A 19,658-nucleotide genomic window follows, 5' to 3' on the forward strand; every position below is an offset into this window, starting at 1 on the left:
AAAAACAGTCAACTCAATCAAAACCCACTACTTCAGAATCAATAGCTTCTTTGAACCCACAGTAACATTTAAATATGGTTAAGAGGCCGGGCGCGGTGGCTCACGCCTGTAATCCTAGCACTCTGGGAGGCCGAGGCGGGCGGATTGCTCGAGGTCAGGAGTTCAAAACCAGCCTGAGCGAAATCCCGTCTCTACTAAAAATAGAAAGAAATTAATTGACCAACTAAAAGTATATATACAAAAAATTAGCCGGGCATGGTGGTGCATGCCTGTAGTCCCAGCTACTCGGGAGGCTGAGGCAGAAGAATTGCTTGAGCCCAGGAGTTTGAGGTTGCTGTGAGCTAGGCTGACGCCACGGCACTCACTCTAGCCTGGGCAACAAAAGTGAGACTCTGTCTCAAAAAATAAATAAATAAATAAATAAATATGGTTAAGACTTGAATGCAGAAATTTGGTTGGTTGGAAAGCTAATAAACTTCCAACTTGCTCAAATAGAATTACAAAAAGGTAAAATTGTGTTTTTCACAGAGATACAGCCCACTGGAATCACCAACACTGGACAGCTGTTAGAGTATTTAGAGTCCTGAGCCAATAAGGAATCCAGGCATCCTTTAGACAGTCTTCTGTTGTCCTTTCTTCCCAATCAGACACTTGTGGATGTGTGGGATGACACCACCACCAGCAATTGTAGCCTTGAAGAGAGACCAATTCTTCGTCTCCACCAACAGCAAGTTGCAAATGGCGAGGGGTAATACGCTTTACCTTTAAGTCTTTTGATGCATTTCCTGCCAATTCCAGTACCTCTGCGGCGGCGAGGCACTGCAGGATGGCTGCGCTGTGCAGGCGGCGGCCGCGCCCTCTCGGCCATGACTGGTCGTCCCGGATCTCAGGTGTGGATGAATGCGGCCCACCGGGAACTGCAAGCCGGCTCCCTGCCAGCGGGAACCGCCTTTGTCTTGGCCTTTCCGCAGTCCTTCCCAGCCTTACCGCCAGCCATTTCGAACTCAGCTGCAGCCCAAACAAGCAAGGTGGGAAAGGGCTAATGAGACACACGGCGAGACCCCACCGCCTACTCCTTCGTCGCACCGTGAGTCAAACTGCCTGAAGCAAACTTTTGAAAAGTCCTTACGTGTGTGTACAGAAGTCAGTGTCCCCTGTTTTGATTTTCCCAGCCATTGCGTGAGGCAGAGGATCAAGTGGGTATTATTGTCCCATTTGACACAGGCCCAGAGAGGCGGAGGGGATTCCCCAGGGTCGCAGACGGGAGGGACGAGAGGCTGCTTCCCTCCCCTGGCCGGGTCCTACAGGCTTAGGGCAGAGCTTCAGGAGGAGAGAGGAAAACTCACCCTCATTACCTAGTGGGTACAGAGGAGAAGAGGCAAGAGAGAAAAAAGAGGAAAAGAAAGAAGGGGAAGAGAAACTAAGAAGTAAGGGAGGGCAAAGGTGCCTAAAAGTATGGAAATGCAACAAACCATCAAAATAGCAAAAAAGCAAACCGCCAGCGCAGAGGCAGGTGGGGAGGCGTGTCCCTGCGACAGGCAGGGCCAGAGCAGCTTTCTCTCGGAAGCTGAGTCACTTCTAGAGAAAACGGCTAAGAGGGTTGAGGGCCACAAGTCCCATCTCTGGGGAGCAGGTCTCAAGGTTGATGTTTCCCTTGGGTCAGAGCTCTGGGCCCAAAGTCCCTGTGGAAAACACATCCCTCTACTGACCGTGGCCTCTGCCCACAGCCTCTCCTCTAGGCCTGTGTGTTTAGGCAGCTGTGCTGCATTTTTAGAACAATTTTTAACTTGTAGCTTGTACCTGCCAAACCAGAATGTCTGGCCAAGACCTGTTACCTAATATCTGCAGGCCTTTAGGGTGCCAAGGACAACTGCAGCTCTGGCCAAGGCAGGTGTGGGCTGGGCCTTGCCAGAGAGGGCACAAGGTGACGGGAATGGGTCCCCTTCCTGCCTGGAGGCCTGAGCCCTCACTTCTGTGAGGGAAAGCTGAGTGGGGCTGATCCGGCCTGATTTCTCCATCCAGAAGCCATCAGAATATAGCTTTGTTTTGTTTAAAGGTTTCCTGAAGGGTTTAGGGTAGATCTAAGAAAAAAACTCACTATGGAGGATCTGCAAAATGTAACATGTTACCCTGAAGGTGTGACGATTTCTTCTGTACCTACTTAGAGATTATCACTGATGAACAGAAGTAGCCCTGCCTGCAGCAGAGATGGACTATAGGACTTCTGGAAGACCCTGTCCACTGATGATTCATGGTGTGCTGGGCAGATTCCAGGCCAAGACACTACTACCCTAGTACCTGAGTGCTCAGCTGGGAACAAGACCAAACCTCAAAATAGGTTTGCAGAATTAAGATAAGGAGCTGAGCTCACCACAGACCCATGGCTCCCCAGGGCAGGCCTGAGCAGAGGGAAGGAGGGAATGAAGACAGCTATCGGGGGGCTGGAATGCCTGTTACATTGCGTTACTTGCATAGCAATCCATGCTATGACAGCCTGACAGCCTGGAGCCTATGGAACCCAGAGAGATGAGTGGGAGATGGAAACCCAGCAAGCCAGGGCTGGCAGAGAATACAGGATACAGCTAGCCTAACCTCTTCTTTTTAAAGGTGGAACACTAGTGGGCTGGGCTAATTGACTCCTTTCTTTCTTTCTTTCTTTCTTTCTTTCTTTCTTTCTTTCTTTCTTTCTTTTCTTTTCTTTTCTTTTTGACATGGGGTCTCTCTCTGTCACCCAGGCTGGAGTGCAGTGGCACTATCATAGCTCACTACAGCCTCAAACTCCTGTGTTCAAGCAATCTTCCCCATTCATCCTCCAAAGTAGCTAGTACTACAGGCACTCACCACAATGCCCAGCTAATTTTTTTTAATACTTTGAAGAGTTGGGGTCTCACTGTACTGCCCAGGCTAGTCTCGAACTTCTGACCTCAAGTGATCCTCCTGGCCTCCCAAAATTCTGAGATTACAGGTGTGAGTCACCGCATTCAGCCTAATTGACTCATTTCTAACAAGAACACGGCAGGAGGAAGCAAACTGCCAATTTAGTGTGTTCTATGGAAAGGAACAGGTGGGAGGGAACAGATGTCTCTAGCCCACAGACAGTAAGGACTTGGGGCTCGTCAATCACCACACAACTACCCTTGGAAGCAGGTCCTGCCACAGCTAAGCCTCTGAGATGACTGCAGCCCCAGTGATTGCTTGATCCATCTTGTCATGAAAGACCCTGAGGCCAGAGGCACCCAGCTAAGTTATGCCCAGATTCCTGTTCACAGGTGAGATAATAAATGTTCATTGTTTAACATGTTCATCACCCTCTAACTTTCAGGGTGATTTACTAGACAACAATAGATAACCAATGCACATGGCTTCTCTATTGGGCTTGTAGCTCCTTAAGATTATAACTTATTCATCTCTGGATCTGCTGGGACAGCTCACTGGGACAATGAGAAGATCCTACAAGTTTTGAAAAAGCAAAACAAAACAAAACAAAACCCAGATTGCACACAAAGGCTCAAGAATCTGAATGGCATCGGCCTTCTCAGTAACAACTCTGGAAGCGAGAACACAATGGAACAAGACCTCCTAACTTTTGAGGGACAACAATATCCAATCTCCGGCCGGGCGCTGTGGCTCACGCCTGTAATCCTAGCTCTTGGGAGGCCGAGGCGGGTGGATTGCTCAAGGTCAGGAGTTCAAAACCAGCCTGAGCAAGAGCGAGACCCCGTCTCTACTATAAATAGAAAGAAATTAACTGGCCAACTGATATATATAGAAAAAATTAGCCGGGCATGGTGGCGCATGCCTGTAGTCCCAGCTACCCGGGAGGCTGAGGCAGAAGGATCACTGGAGCCCAGGAGTTTGAGGTTGCTGTGAGCTAGGCTGATGCCACGGCACTCACTCTAGCCTGGGCAACAAAGCGAGACTCTGTCTCAAAAAAAAAAAAAAAAAAAAAAATATCCAATCTCCAGCAATTAAGGGTGACTTTGAAACATTTTCAGAGAATATCTCAAAAGTATACCACCCATCACTTGAGGCTGGGGAGTTCAAGACCAGACTGGGCAACATAGTGAGAATCTGTGTCTAAACATACAGAAAGAAAAGAAAAAGAAAACAGAAATAACCTTTCAAGTAAAAAAAAAAATGTATCTCCCTCGTACCCATTTTATCAGGAAGCTGCTGGAAGATGTGCTCTGCTAAAACAAGAGAGAAATCGAAAAAGGAAGAAGAAATGGGATCCAGGTACCAAGAGCCGATTAAATGGGGAGCAATTTCTAGCTGTTGGTGGGGGGAATTTCAAGATGACAGTTGTGGCTGAGATCTGGGGCAAACCACAAGGCCCTGGGACAGATTTGTTCAGGAAGGTGGAAGCTAATGTTTTGAATATATTCAGTAGACATTAACAAGCAATATATAAATGGGGGAGAGTTTAGGGTTAAATGAGTAACAAATATATATATGGAGCAAACAAAAAGAAGTGAGACAAATATTTTTCAGTGACTGCAATGTGTTATTGACTCATATTCCACTTTTGGCCAACACCTTTTATTACGTGAGTGTCATCCAGCCCAGGATTCCCCATCCTGCATTTGTGCAAATGGCTCTTTGAACCCAAATAAAGGACTTTGTCCTCGTTGGGTTTTTGCCATTCATTGAGGTGTTTTTGGATGTAGATCCTGTCTTCAATATTAACCATCTCTCCAGGTTTTGCATAATCCACCAATGTGATTGGTAGGCTTTCTCTCTATTTTCATCCAAGAGGATAATAAAATAAATTAGGGTCAAGGATAAAACTCTCTGCTCACTACGCAAGTCCACACGACATGTTGACAATAATGCGTGTTTCTGGATGCAATTGCCCAATCACCTATGGAGCAACCAAGCTGTGTTAGTTTCCCAGGTTTCCTATGACATATTGCCACAAATTAGATGGCTTAAAACAAAAGAGATACATTCTCTCACAGAAGTCCTAAGTGAAGTTGTCAGCAGGGCCATGCTTGCTCCAAAAGCTCTGGAAAATGTGAACTAAAATGCTCAACTCCTACCGGCTGACTGAATGGACCCCCTCGTGGCCAAAGGAATATTCAAGGGCAAAGTTGCCTGCCAGGAGGAGGGAGGTCAGACAGGCCTTATCATGCCCCCCTCCCTTCTTGGAGACTTCCTTTGTAACCCATTAACAGGCCTAAGGGTATGCAAGACAAACCTGCAGGCCCTCAATCTGCAACAAATGGTGGCTTATCTCTGGTAAACAGTTTATGTTAAAACATTCCACGTCTTTAGACAAAGCTTCATGTCATTAGCCAATTACAATCTAAAGAATCTTTAAACCCACCTATAACCTGTAAGCCCCCACCTTCGAGATGGCCCTTCTTTTTGGGCCAAACCAATGCCTCCCACACATTGATTAATGGCTTTACCCATAACCCTTGTCTGTAAACTGTATAAAAACCAAACTGTAACCCAGTCACAGCAAGTCCACTTGCCCAAGGCCTCTTGGCAGTGGCTCCGGATCATGGTCCTCAAATTTGGCTCAGAATAAATCTCTTTAAAATTATTTTGCAGACTTGGCTTTTTTCCGTTGACAAAAAGAATCCATCTTTGACTCTTCCTAGCGGTTGAGGGGTCTTCATGTGGCCTTCTTCCCTCTGTAGTTGTAGTTTTGAGTCTTTGTGTCCAAATTTCCCTCCTCTTGTAAGGACACCAGTTATTGAGTTTAGGGCTCACCCTAATCCAGTATGAGTTCATTCTTACCTTGATTACATCTGCAAAGATGGCATTTCCAAACAAGGTCATATGCAAGGTTGCAGGGGTTGGGGGCACAATTCAATGCACAACACAAACAGTATCAGTTTCATCTCTTTGTCTCCTTCTGACCCCCAGGCTTTGAAGATCGTGTTCCTATCACAAGCCTTGATGACATCCAGATAGCCACGGGATTTCATGTACCCCAACCCTCTGAATCAGTCAGCCTGATCTGCTAACCCCCATGTGGCTGCCTTCTCCCTTTCCAAGTCTCCCGGGTTCTGCCAACATCTTCCCTGGGGGAGGGGCACAGCATCTCCTGGGTGTGGGAGGGGCAGGTGGAGAGAGGCCAGGGAGTGGGCTGGTGAACAGACTGGAACGAGACAGATCTGTGTCACTTTGGGCCAGCTCAGCCTCTCTTGCATCCCATTTTATTCAGCTGTAAAATGTGAATAATAAAATGTGAATACTACTAATATCTGTAAGGTTTTTTGGCGGTGGCGAAAAGAAAAGAGACACAGAAAGAGAAAGAGTGGGGGGCCAAACCACGTGGCTTTATTATACACTCGTGGATGAGGTTCTGGGGCCCCAAGAGCGGGGGGGGGGGGGGGGGCCGGAAGTCGCCACTGTTTGAAGGGGCTGAGGCCTTTTATATCCTTTGGGCTTGGCTAGGGACTTTTGGCGGGAAGAGCTGGGGATTTTAGGAGGGGCTGGAGGTATTTGTGGAATCCAGGAGCCAAAACATTCTTATCCAGGTGGACATCTGGGTGTGGATACTCTAAGCAGGGCCTGGCAGTTTTGTCCTTGGAGGGTCTGGTCTCATGAGCCTTTTCTTTTTGATCTAGGGAAGGGAGGGGGCCCGCCACCAGCCTTACAATATCAACCTTAGGAGGATTAAATGACATCACTCTTAGCCCAGCAGTAGCAATGGGGAGCAGTGCTCTTGCCAGTTGCTGCTGATGCTGCTGTTGTTGATTGCTTGGGAGTCCAATAAAGCTAGATATAAATCCAGAACTTCTACTGCCCCAAGGCAAGTTTCTTTTTTTTTTTTTTTTTTGAGACAGAGTCTCACTTTGTTGCCCAGGCTAGAGTGAGTGCCGTGGCGTCAGCCTAGCTCACAGCAACCTCAAACTCCTGGGCTCGAGTGATCCTTCTGCCTCAGCCTCCCGGGTAGCTGGGACTACAGGCATGCGCCACCATGCCCGGCTAATTTTTTATATATATATCAGTTGGCCAATTAATTTCTTTCTGTTTATAGTAGAGACGGGGTCTCACTCTTGCTCAGGCTGGTTTTGAACTCCTGACCTTGAGCAATCCGCCCGCCTCGGCCTCCCAAGAGCTAGGATTACAGGCGTGAGCCACAGCGCCCGGCCAGCAAGTTTCTTAATGTCACTGAAGCTCATCAGTTTCAGCATCTGTAGAATGAGACACGTAAGTCTTACAGTGTCCTGAGTTCTTAATCCACCCAGCACAGAGTCTGGGGCACAGTAAACCTGTTGTAAATGTCTACATCTTCCCTTTCCCTTCTGTGAATAAAGGGGGGAATGTTAGTTGTAATCACTCACTCTCTCTCTCTCTTTTTTTGAGATGGGATCTCCCTCTATCACCCAGGCTAGAGTGCAGTGGCACAATCATAGCTCACTATAACCTTGAACTCCTGGGCTCAAGCAATCCTCCTGCCTCAGCCTCTGAAGTAGCTGGGACTGTAGGCATGTGCCACCACACTCAGCTCATTAAAAAAAAAATGTTTTTTAGAGATGGAGTCTTACTATATTGTCCTGGCTGGTCTTGAACTCTTAGCCTCAATTGATCCTCTAGTCTCCCAAGGTGCTGGGATTACAAGCATAAGCCACCACATCCAGCCCTACTCTCCTTTCTGTGTCCTTGGGGAGATACGCTGGATTTTATTTGGAGTCTTTTTTTTTTTTTTGAGACAGAGTCTCATTCTGTTGCCTGGGCTAGAATGCCATGGCATCAACCTAGCTCACATCAACCTCAAACTCCTGGGCTCAAGTGATCCTCCTGCCTCAGCCTCCCGAATAGCTGGGACTACAGGTGCATGCTACCAAGCCCAGCTAATTTTTTTCTATTTTTAGTAGAGATGGGGATCTTGCTCAGGCTGGTCTCAGACTCATGACCTCAAGCAATCCTCCCACTTTGGCCTCCCAGAGTGCTAGGAATACAGGCATGAGCCACCGTGCCTAGCCAAGGTGCTTTTTTGTAAGAGACAGAGTTTCGCTGTGTCAACCAGGCTGAAGTACAGTGGCATGATCACAGCTCACTGTAACTTCAGACTCCTGGGACTACAGTGCTACTACACCCAGGTACATTTTTAATTTTTTTGTAGAGAATGGTTCTTGCTATGTTGCCCAGGCTGGTCTTGAACTCCTGGCCTCAAGCGATCCTCCTGGCCTTAGCCTCCCAAAGTGCTGGGATTACAGGTGTGAGCCACCATGCCCAGTCTATTGTACTGTTTTTAAGTGAGTGCTTTCACATCAATGGCAAGTGTACCATACACGTGGTTTGGTAACTTTCATTTTTTACTTCACAGCTTGTTTTGAGAGTTCTCTGTGTTGAAACACATAAATCAGGTTTGTCCTCCCACCACGGCACACGCCATGCTCCATTCATCCCTCCCCTGTCAATAACCCCAAGCTCTTGCCCCATTTCACACAGCCTCTCAGAGCTGGGCTTGGCTGAGTTGTCTCCAGCCGCTTTCAGGAAACTTCTGAGGCTCACAGACTTCCTCTGTCTGGAGAGGCCCCAGCACTTTGAAGGTGAGGCCACCCGCAGACCCTAAATGTCTCAGTTCAAGATCAAGGACTTCCCCTAGGCCACCTACCTCTGGTGCAGGAAAGGCCAGGGAGCTTGCTGCAGCCACAGTTCCTCCCTGCCGGCAGGGCCCCCTCCATTCTGCTTGCTGGCAGGGACTGTTAACAGTGAAAGATAAAAAGAGAAGTAAAATAAACACAATAAATAGGCTAAAGATTGCTGAATAAAATGGCGGCAGTGAAACAGAACAGACTGCAGTACAGATACAAACATATAAAGAGATTAAACCCTTTCTTGACTAGCCCTTGATCTAAATTAGGACTCCCCAAGAGCAAGGCCTGAGGCTGGAGGCAGGGAGCACTTTCCCGAGAGCACACCCTGTCTTTCCTGCGGGGTTCCCCCTTCCCGATGGAATCATGTCTGGGTTCCTCTTGAGCCACAGTCCCTGTTCTGGTCTCTCTAAGTAGACTCAAGATCCTGAACTTCTTCCAGATTCTTGGCTATACATTTGAATCACGTAGCGATTTAAAAGAATAAAACCAGGCCGGGCGCTGTGGCTCACGCCTGTAATCCTAGCTCTTGGGAGGCCGAGGCGGGCGGATTGCTCAAGGTCAGGAGTTCAAAACCAGCCTGAGCAAGAGCGAGACCCCGTCTCTACTATAAATAGAAAGAAATTAATTGGCCAACTAATATATATAGAAAAAATTAGCCGGGCATGGTGGCGCATGCCTGTAGTCCCAGCTACTCGGGAGGCTGAGGCAGAAGGATCACTCGAGCCCAGGAGTTTGAGGTTGCTGTGAGCTAGGCTGACGCCACGGCACTCACTCTAGCCTGGACAACAAAGTGAGACTCTGTCTCAAAAAAATAAAACCAAACAATTCCCCAGTGGTTAGGGGTAAATCAGTCAGGAGCTATGAATTAACACTGCACGGATTTATAGTGTTTGCTGATTTCCATGGTGTAAATACTACTACCATGGCTGATTTTAAGTTGTTAGTGGTTTACTAACTGGCTTGTAAATTAATTCATTCAGTATTCAAGAAAATGGCACTACATTTAGAAACTCATTGTAGCTTCAAGAATTTCTAATATACACCATGATCACAAAACTATCATAGCCAATCAAAATTCAATAAGTTATTTATTGCCAAATAATTTATAAAGCGACTTTCTCAAAATTCCTTCAAAAAGTTTAAGGCAAAAAATACTATGTGTAGGTCATAGGCACATTTTAATACGTTTGATGTGATGTACAAGAGGCTTGCGAAAGGAGGTACTTTCAGGGCCTAGAGAGGGAGAATCAGGGGGTCTCTGGTGCAGCGGGAAGCTCCTGTCTCCTTTTGGGGGGTATTCATTGGAGTTCCCATTTGGGTTGGAAGCCTCAACTTTTTGGGAGAGTAGGGCCTCCAGCTGTTTGTATTTGGTACTGCCTGGGCTTCCTTGTTGAAACCGCAGTCCATGTGGGGTGTGTGTGTGTTTGCATATGACTATAGGAAATAAGAATTCAACTCCTGAGTGTAGCCCTTTGGACTGTATTCCTCAAAACTGGTCTCAATATAGTTACGAGCCTATGAAGAAGGAAAACAATGGTATATTTGTGTAATACTGTATAATACTGCCTGGCCCCAGTACTCTCTCGGGTCTGCAGAGATATGGCCCCTTAATGGATCACTGAGCTACCATCCTATTCTCCAATTCGATTTGTTTTGTCACCATGTGGGGAAATGGGATGAAATCTCTTATGTCTTTTATGCTTCTGTATCAAAACAAACCAGACCAAATTAAATGTCAGATTCTAGTGCAGAGAGCAGAAGCCTTCAAGAAGGTTGAGGAACAAGAAGCCAGATCTAAGACCCCCATCTTGACGTCAGAAGGAAACTCCCATGTTGGAAAAGACCTTTGGACCACCGTGACAGTGGCTCCAGTTTGGCTGTGCCGGCTCAGGCTCAGGCTGTGGCCCTGTGTTCACCACACATCACCCCACATGGACAGATGTCCAGATCCTGCTTAGCATACTGTTAACCTCTGAGGAGGCGTCAGATTGTCCTGGAAAAGGCTGGAGAAGAGGCTGATTGATTACATGCCAAAGACCCAAATGACCAGGTGACAACTGGAGCTCATTTAGCTGTCCCAGGGCATGACCTCAACTGGAACCCAAACGATGGAGAGGAAGGTAAGATTCAACACTCTCGAGAATGCATGCTGGCTGGGCTTAGGAAAGGGGTTCCCAAAACTAAAAGCCTGAACAAGGTTCAGGAAATAAGACAGGAAACAGATGAAAATCCATCAGCCTTCCCAGAGAGGATTATGGAAACATATCAGAAATACACTGATATAGATCCAGAAGGTCCTGATAATTCAAGGTTAATTAACATGACTGTTGTTGGCCAGAGCATGCCTGATATCCAGCAAAAACTACAGAAATTAGAAGGGGCTCTCACTCTGCCCATGTCTCATTTGGTTGAAGTGGCTTATAAGGTCTTTATAAAGTGTGAACAGATTAAAGAACAGCAAAATGAAAAAAGAAAGGTATATGAAATAAACAACAGGCAAAACTTTTGGTAGCGGTTCTGACAAGAAACTCTAGGGGGTCCCCTCAACAGGGACCACCAGTCAAAGAGGAAAAAGATTAAGGGGAAAAATTTCCTTAGCAAAAGGGCAATGTGGCCGGGCATGGTGGCTCATGCCTGTAATCCTAGCACTCTGGGACGCCGAGGTGGGAGGATCACTTGAGGTCAGAAGTTTAAGAACAACACAAGCAAGAGTAAGACCCAGTCTCTACTGAAAACAAAAATTGGCTGGGCATGGTGGCACACGTCTGTAGTCCCAGCTACTTCAGAGGCTGAGACAAGAGGATTGCTTGAGCCCAGGAGATTGAGCTAGGCTGATGCCACACCACTCTAGCCCAGGGAACAGAGAACTCTGTTTTCAAACAAAAAAAAGACAAAGAAAAAGGCCAATGTGTCTACTGCAAGAAGAAGGGTCACTGGAAGAAAGATTGCCCAAATTACAGCAAAAGAGTGATAGGGAACTTACTGTACAATTGATGGGACTAAATGTAGAAAATATGGAATGACAGGTCTCTAGGACTCCCCAGAATCTCTGGAATTACGGCCAGTGATTAATATGTCCCACCAGGAGCCCAGGGTAACCACAAAAGTGAAAGAAAACTTGATTGATTTCCTGATTTATACTGGTGCAGCCTACTCAGTTTTAAATCTTAAATTGGCTAAGTTTACGAAACACTCAATGCTGGTGACTGGGGTATCCGAGGAACCCTCCCAAAGATATTTTCTCCAGCCACTGACTGGATCGTGCTATTAGAAATTCTTTCCCCACACACAGCTTCCTGTATGTGGCTGCGTGCCCTCTCCCACTGGTGGGTCGAGCTCTTCTCTCTCAATCGCAGGCTCCAGTGACCTTCCAGAATAAACAAGCACATATCGCAGTCCCCCCAGAACATGCCTGTGCCTCGCGAGCAGCTCTGCTCGCCCTCTTGGCTGTCCCTCGAGAGCTACCTCCTGAAGTCCTCATTCCAGTCAGCCCTGAGATGTGGCTCCCTGTGGGATGCCCTGTGGAAGGGCACACGTGGACCCTGTTCGTACCAAGGTAAAACCGGGAACCTCTCCCCCTCGACTCAAGCAGTACATATTACAGCTTCAAGCCAGGGAAGGTCTTCAGCCCCTAGTTATGGCCTTTTTAAATGATGGGCTTCTCTGGCCTTGTCGGTCTTCTTATAACACTCCCATTTAGCCAGTTGAAAAACCTGGGACTCAGGAATATCAGTTTGTTCCGGATCTGAGAGCAATAAACCAAATAGTGGAAGATATTCATCCTGTGGTACCTGATCCTTATACTCTTCTCACTACTCTGTCTGGCAACTTTGCTTGGTTTTTGGTGATAGACTTAAAAGATGCCTTCATTTGCATTCCCCTTGCTCTCGAATCACAAGAATTCTTTGCTTTCGAATAGGAGGATTTAAGGACTAAAACCAAAAATGCCAGTACTGTCAGACTGTCCTCCCCCAGGGATTTAAAAACTCTTCAACTATCTTTGGAGAAGTTCTGGCCACAGATTTAAGAAAAATAATTTTAGAAAAGGGAGTAATTTTACAGTATGGAGATGATATTTTGATTAAGAGTGAGACTGAGGCTAAATCAAGGCAACATGCTGTAATTGTACTGAATGTTTTTAGCTGACGAACGATTTAAAGCATCTCAGAGAAAGGCCTGGTGGGCTCACTGCCCACTGTCAAATACTTGGGATTTGAATTGTCTCAGGGGACTCGAAGCCCCCTCCCAGACCGAGGGGAGGCTATAAACCGGGTAGCAGTCCCCACCACTCACAAGCAGCTGCAAGGGATTCCTGGGTATGGCAAGGCTTTGTCGGATTTAGATTCCTAGCTTCAAAAGGGAAGGGGAAGAAGGGAAAGGGAGGGGGAAGAAAGGAAAGGGAAAGGGAAAAGGAAAGGGAAAGGAAAGGAAAGAAGAGGCCTGGCTTGGTGGCTCACGCCTGTAATCCTAGGACTCTGGGAGGCCGAGGCGGGAGGATTGCTTGATCTCAGGAGTTCGAGACCAGCCTGAGCAAGAGCGAGACCCTGTCTCTACTAAAAATAGAAAGAAATTAAATGACCAACTAAAAATACATAGAAAAAATTAGCCGGACATGGTGGCACATGCCTGTAGTCCCAGCTGCTCGGGAGGCTGAGGCAGGAGGATTGCTTGAGCCCATGAATTTGAGGTTGCTGTGAGCTAGGCTGATGCCATGGCACTCTAGCCCAGGCAACAGAGCAAGAGATTCTGTCTCAAAAAAAATAAAAAGAAAGAAAGAGAGAGAGAAAGGAGGGAGGAGAGAGATAAGGAAGGGGAAAAGAAAGAAAAGAAGAAAAGATGAAAAGAAAAGAGAAGAAGAGGAGAGACAGAGGAGGGAAAGAGGGAAAGAAGGCAAGGCAAAGTTGGGCCCTTACTTCACACTGTACATACAGAATAACTCAAAATGGATCAAAACCTTAAATGTAAGACCTAAAACTATAAAACTGTTAGGAGAAAGCATGGGCGTAAATCTTTATGACCTCAGATTTGAAAGTGGATTCTTAGATATGACACCAAAAGCACAACAAACAAAAAAATAAATTGGAGCTCATCAAAATTAAAAACTTCTACAAATATGGCCAGGTGTAGTGGCACGCCTGTAATCCTAGCACTCTGGGAGGCCAAGGCAGACAGATAGTTTGAGCTCAGGAGTTTGAGACCAGCATGAGCAGGAGCTAGACCCCGTCTCTACTAAAAAAATAGAAAGAAGTTAGCTGGACAACTAAAAAGATGTAGAAAAAATTAGCCGGCATGATGGCACATGCCTGTAGTCCCAGCAACTCTGGTGGCTGAGGCAGAAGTATCGCTGGAGTCCAGGACTTTGAGGTTGCTGTGAGCTAGGCTGATGTCACAGCACTCTAGCCTGGGCATCAGAGTGAGATTCTGTCTCAAAAAACAAAACAAAACAAAACAAAACTTCTATAAGTAAAAGTTTGTTATCAAGCCAGGCATGGTGGCAGACACTTGTAATCCCAGCTGCTCAGGAGGCTGAGGTGGAAGAATTGCTGAGCCCAAGAGTTTGAGGCTGTAGTGTGTCATGACTGCAACAAAGCAAGACCCTGTCTTTAAAAGAAAAAGGGAAGAGGGCCATTATTAAAAAAATGAAAAGACAACTACTAAATGGGAGATAAAAGAAAATATTTGCAAATCATATATGTGATAAGAGACTTGTATAAAGAACTCTTATAGGCTGGCAAGGTGGCTCATACCTGTAATCCTAGCACTCTGGGAAGCTGAGGCTTGAGGATTGCTCAAGGTCAGAAGCTCGAAATCAGTCTAAAAATAAAAAAAGAAAGAAAGAAAAATAATAGATTCCTAGCTTCAGCCTCATAGCCAAACCACTTTATGAAGCCTTAAAGAGAAAGGCAAAAGAGCCCCTCACTTGGACAGGACAATGCCAGAAGGCTTTTTTGACTATTAAAGAAGAAGCGATGACTGCTCCCGCACTGTGCCTCTAGATTTGCATAAGCCTCTGATTTGTTCATCCAAGAAAGACAAGGACTGGACTTAGGGTGTGAGCCCAAACTTTGGCGACTCATAGGCACGACCTGTGGCTTATTTCTCTAAATGGATGTAGTGGCAGAAGGATGGCCCACTTGCTTGAGGACAGTTGCCACTACTTGTGATATTTTACAAGACTCTGACAAGTTTACACTTGGACAGCCGGTAACTGTTCATGCTGCACGGTATATGTTACCCCTCCTAGAACAGAAGGGGGCTACTAGTTAATCCCTGGCCGGTTGGGCAAATATCAGGATCCTCTGTTAGATAATCTTAATGTAGCTCTAAAGGCAGTGTCTTCCTTCAATCCTGCCACCTTGCTGCCTATGGACTCTCACTCCCCAGTTCATGATTACATTCAAAGTATTGATCAGTATATTCTAGCCACCCAGATTGAACTGATCAGCCCTTGTCAAACCTAGATAAAGAATTTTTCACAGACGGGAACAGCTTCATGGAGCATGAACAATGCAAAACTGAGTATGCCGTGGTTACCAGCCAACATGTAATTGAGGCACAAGCCCTACCTTCTGGAACATCCACCCAAAAAGTGAAATTGACTACACTGACCAGAGTCTTATAGCATGAGAAAAATAAGCATATCAATACTCACACAGATTCTAAACATGCCTTTGTGGTGGTTCATGCTCATGGGGCTATCTGGAAGGAGCAAGGATATCTTACTTCTGAAATTAAAGAAATTAAATATGGGCCTCAGATTCTTGAATTATTAAAAGCAGTGTTACTGCCTAGGAGGGTAGCCATCGTGCACTGCCGGGGACATCAGAAAACAGACACTCATATTACAAAAGGAAATACTGTGGCAGATTTAATGGCAAAAAGGGCAGCCTGACAAACGAGTTGTTAATTGACTCTAATTGCCTGTTTCCAATTGGATAAACATGATCCCCAAGATCCCAAAAAGGATATAGAAAGAGCTAAAGCATGGGGATTCTCAAAATATAATGATCAAAATGGGCTCACAAACATGGAAGGCAAGGTTCTCCTTCCTAAAACTCTTGTCAGAGCAATGCTTAAACAGATTCATCAGAGCACCCATTTTAGACAAGATGCCACCTTACGATGGATACAGCCCCATATGGCTGGGCTCAGCTTACAGAGAACTATTCAAACAGTAGTCCAAAGCTACTTGAAAAATAACCCGAAGCCTCCCAGAGACTCACAGCCTCTCCTAAAGGCAGGAACTCATGGAGAGGAAGTTTCCCAGGAGAAGAATGACAGGTAGACTTTAACATGATGCCACGAGTCTCTGGGAATTTTCAGTATTTCCTGGTCTTTGTTGACGCTTTTTTTAGGATGGAGCTTACCCCACCAGGACTGAACAGGTGTCAAAGGTCACAAAGACCCTTTTAAAAAGAAATTATTCCTAGGCCTGGACTTCCATTAACTCTCCAAAGTGATAACGGAACAGACTTTGTTCCCCAAATCACCCAAAGAATATCAAGGATTTTATAAAGCGATTGGAAACTACTTTCATCATGGAGACCCCCGTCTTTCAGGAAAAACTGAACAAATGAATAGAACTTTAAAAGAGACTCTCCAAAATTTGTCAAGTGACCAATTTAAGTTGGAACAAAATGTTATCCTTGCCCTGTTGAGAATTCAGGTGGTCTGCAGAATTAAGCTGGCACTTAGCCCCTTTGAAATTTTATGTGGGAGACCATGCCTAAGAGCTCCCAGCCAGGGCTCACTCAGTGATTGTCTGACCCCAGGGATGGAGGTTCACTCATATGTAAAACAGCTTGGTAATATGCTAACTAGTATTTCTGAGTTTGCTTCCAACAAGCTCCAGTTTTGAATGGACATGCGCCTTCATTCCATAAAGCCAGGAGACAGGTGTTACTGAAAACCTGAAGGAACCAGCGTCCTTGGGACCAACTACAGCCACAGTGGATGGGCCTATTTGGGGTGCTCCTGACAACTCACTCAGCAGTTAAACTCATAGGAGTTGACTCATGGATTCATCACACTCGGATAAAAGAGGCACCGCTGCCAGAGAGCTGCCAGAGACCCCACGCCTCCAGGATCCCTCAACCTCGGAGAGACTGGAGGAGCAGTGGGCTGGGTCGTGAGCCCTTAGGGGACCTAAAGTTTCTCTTCTGAAGAAGTAACATGGAGGTATATACCCTATGCACCTGGTTTGTTCCTTGGGGATTATTGTTTGTCTGGTGAGACAACTCTTTAGTTAGAATTTCTCAAACTATTGCCTCCTCTGCTAACCTGTCTCACTCCTGGGTTTGTCATCCCAAACCTCATTCAGTGCAAGACCATTCTGACCCTATAGTTGTCCCTGTATACAATTTCACTAATGCACCCTCCTATATGTTGAATTTACAGGAGCCTGTCTCTTGGATCACCTACAGGGTACAAATAATAACTCCATACTCAGAGGTCCCATGTTTCCTTCTTACTCAGTGCTTACCAGACATCATATACACAGTGACAGTAGCGACCCATACTCTCACAAGTGTGTTTTCTACTGGGCAATCGGTCTCTCTACATTCACCATCTAGTGTAAAAACGTGATTGTTATAGTCTTTTCTGCACTGCCCTCTTTAGATTATCTTATTAACAAATGTTTTAACCCCGCAGATAAGGACCATGCCGTACCATAGTACGCCAGCAAAAGGTGTATCCTCAAGGCTTTGGAGAACTAGTGACATGTCAGCTCCTGGAGGGACAGGATCAACTCCCTTATACAGAACCTTGGTTTAAAATTTTAACCCTAGGCCAGGCGAGGTGGCTCATGCCTATAATCTTAGCACTCTGGGAGGCCGAGGTGGGAGGAACACTTGAGGTCAGGAGTTTGAGACCAGCTTTAACAAGAATAAGACCTCGTCTCTACTAAAAAAATAGAAAGAAATTATCTGGACAACTAAAAATATATAGAAAAAATTAGCTGGGCATGGTGGCACATGCCTGTAGTCCCAGCTACTCGGGAGGCTGAGGCAGGAGGATTGCTTAAGCCCAGAAGTTTGAGGTTGCTGTGAGCTAGGCTTATGCTATGGCACTCTAGCCTGGGCAACAGAGTGAGACTTTGTCTCCAAAAAAAAAAAAAAAAAATTAACCCTAATGTTGCCCAAAAATGGTTCTATAAACCTTCAAGCAGGGACAGATAATATTGTGCACCCCTTGGATATATTTTTGTCTGCAGAGGCAAAGAAGGAACTCCCTGGGCTTAGGATTGCTTACCCAGCTGGACGATAGGGGACACTTGTTTATTAGGACTCCTCACCACTCCCTTCTCAGTCCATGACAGATCTGCAGTTGCTCACTGGACCAGTTTCCTGAAATTGTTTTCACAAATAACTAGGGGAATTTTAGATGAGAACTCCATCTGGGGAGCCCCAAACGGTACCTCCCCGGGGAAATCCCAGATGGAGAGAACTAATTCTTTGGGTATACCCTACTGCTCTGGTGGGAATGACAGCTCAATAATCCATGCCCTGCAACCTATCCATAACCTTGAAAATTATCACTAATGAAACTGCATTAGCAATAGTTGCTCAGCAAAAATCCTTAGACTCTAGTTCAAATTGTTAATGAACCCACAAGGGGGTTCACTGTTGCTTGCCACATGGAAAGCCGATTACTGAGACAAGGAGGATCGTCCAGGAAGAAAGCATTTATTTCAGTAGACATGTCAACTGGGAGGAGGGAGGTATGAAATGCCTCGAATCTGCCTCCCCAGTCAACAGGGCTGGGGTAGGGGTTCTGGAGGGGAAATGAGTGATGCACGAGGGGAGTGAGCATCATTACGTGTTTGGGGTGGAGTGCAGGTCACACAGGTGCAGCGAGAAATCATACTACTACATTCAGCCCATAATCAGAAAATGGCAGATAAATCCCTCCCAGGGTAGGGATTTTAGTATTACAGTGAGTTAGGGGTTAATATTGGTCATTCTTTCAGTCTTGTGTGCAAGGTCAGTGGGTCCTTGGGCATGATTTGTGGTGGTATCTCTTATTTTGTCTTCTCTAGACAAACATGTGGTGTAAGGCTTTGTAATAATCTTGTGACTGCAAGGAGCCTCCAATCTTTCTGGAAAAGAAACTCAAAAGGGAGTGTATTCATACAAAAGAGAAGTTACAAAGTTGTGGTCAGCAAATCTTACTGGCCTGGAAACTTGAAACATAAGAGAACTACAAAAAAACTATAAAAATGTTTTCTTTTTCTGCACTGCTATTCTTTAAAATTCTTTAAAAAATTTATTGTAAAAATTTATTTAAAAGTGTTTATTACCTATTTTGTTTGCTCAGTGCTTTTGTGACATATCAATTAAAATTCTTTTAAATACTGAAAAAAAAGTGTTTTCTTGCTTATAGAGCCGGTTACAAAGTGGTTCTTGATAATCACATTGCTCTTGACTATACTTCAACAGGACAAGGGGGTGCTTGTATTATAGCTAATTCTTCATATTTCACTTATATGAATACCTCCACAGAAGTGGAAACACATGTTGACAAAATTAGACAACAAGTTTCATGATTACAACAGGTTAACAGAGATGGTTTGAAAATGAGAGACTGGTTCTCAAGACTATTCTCTTGGATTCCTCAAGATATTTGCTCTATTCTTTCAAGGATCTTAAAATGTAGCCTTTCCCTTTTACTACTGATTTTCTTGATTTACCTCATAACACATACATTAATCAAATGTAGATTAAAATGCTGTTTCAAAAGAACAAGCAAAGACACACAAGTAGTGGTACTGAGACGTTTAATCATTCACCTATGACTCGTGAGCACTTTCAGCAACAGGCTAAAAACTTTCATTCCTCATACTCCAATCATACCACATTTCAGCAGGAAGCAGACAGCTTGATCCACACCCTGATTCCCCAAGATTGAGGAATGAACAAAGAAAAGGGGGGAAATTGTAACTGGCTCCATAAACAGGAAAGTTTTTTTAAATAGTGTTTTTAGTTCCTTCATGTTTCAAATGACTTTTCAGTGTTCACATGGTGGCCAAGGCTGGCTGCTCTAAGTAGCCTTGACAGTGAGTTTTATCTCTACACTGGTAGCTAAACAACTACAGTT

General features: G+C 45.4%; 1 protein-coding gene and 1 pseudogene across 1 annotated transcript in view; both read right to left on the bottom strand.

Annotated features, from left to right (window-relative positions):
• Nucleotides 1-217: 217 nt before the first annotated feature.
• LOC105879828 (histone H2A.Z pseudogene) lies at nucleotides 218-1,184 on the bottom strand (annotated as a pseudogene).
• Nucleotides 1,185-6,782: 5,598 nt separating this feature from the next.
• ZDHHC19 (zDHHC palmitoyltransferase 19) overlaps nucleotides 6,783-19,658 on the bottom strand; it is a 52,839-nt gene continuing 39,963 nt past the window's right edge. Inside the window, exons 8-9 of the mRNA XM_076002591.1 lie at nucleotides 8,579-8,666; nucleotides 6,783-7,151 (exon numbers count right to left, since the gene is read on the bottom strand). Coding sequence (XP_075858706.1) covers nucleotides 7,126-7,151; nucleotides 8,579-8,666 — 114 coding nt within the window. The 3' untranslated portion in view covers nucleotides 6,783-7,125. The remainder of the gene's footprint in view (nucleotides 7,152-8,578; nucleotides 8,667-19,658) is intronic.

This window comes from Microcebus murinus, chromosome 1 (assembly GCF_040939455.1).
Source record: "Microcebus murinus isolate Inina chromosome 1, M.murinus_Inina_mat1.0, whole genome shotgun sequence".
Taxonomy (NCBI): domain Eukaryota; kingdom Metazoa; phylum Chordata; class Mammalia; order Primates; family Cheirogaleidae; genus Microcebus; species Microcebus murinus.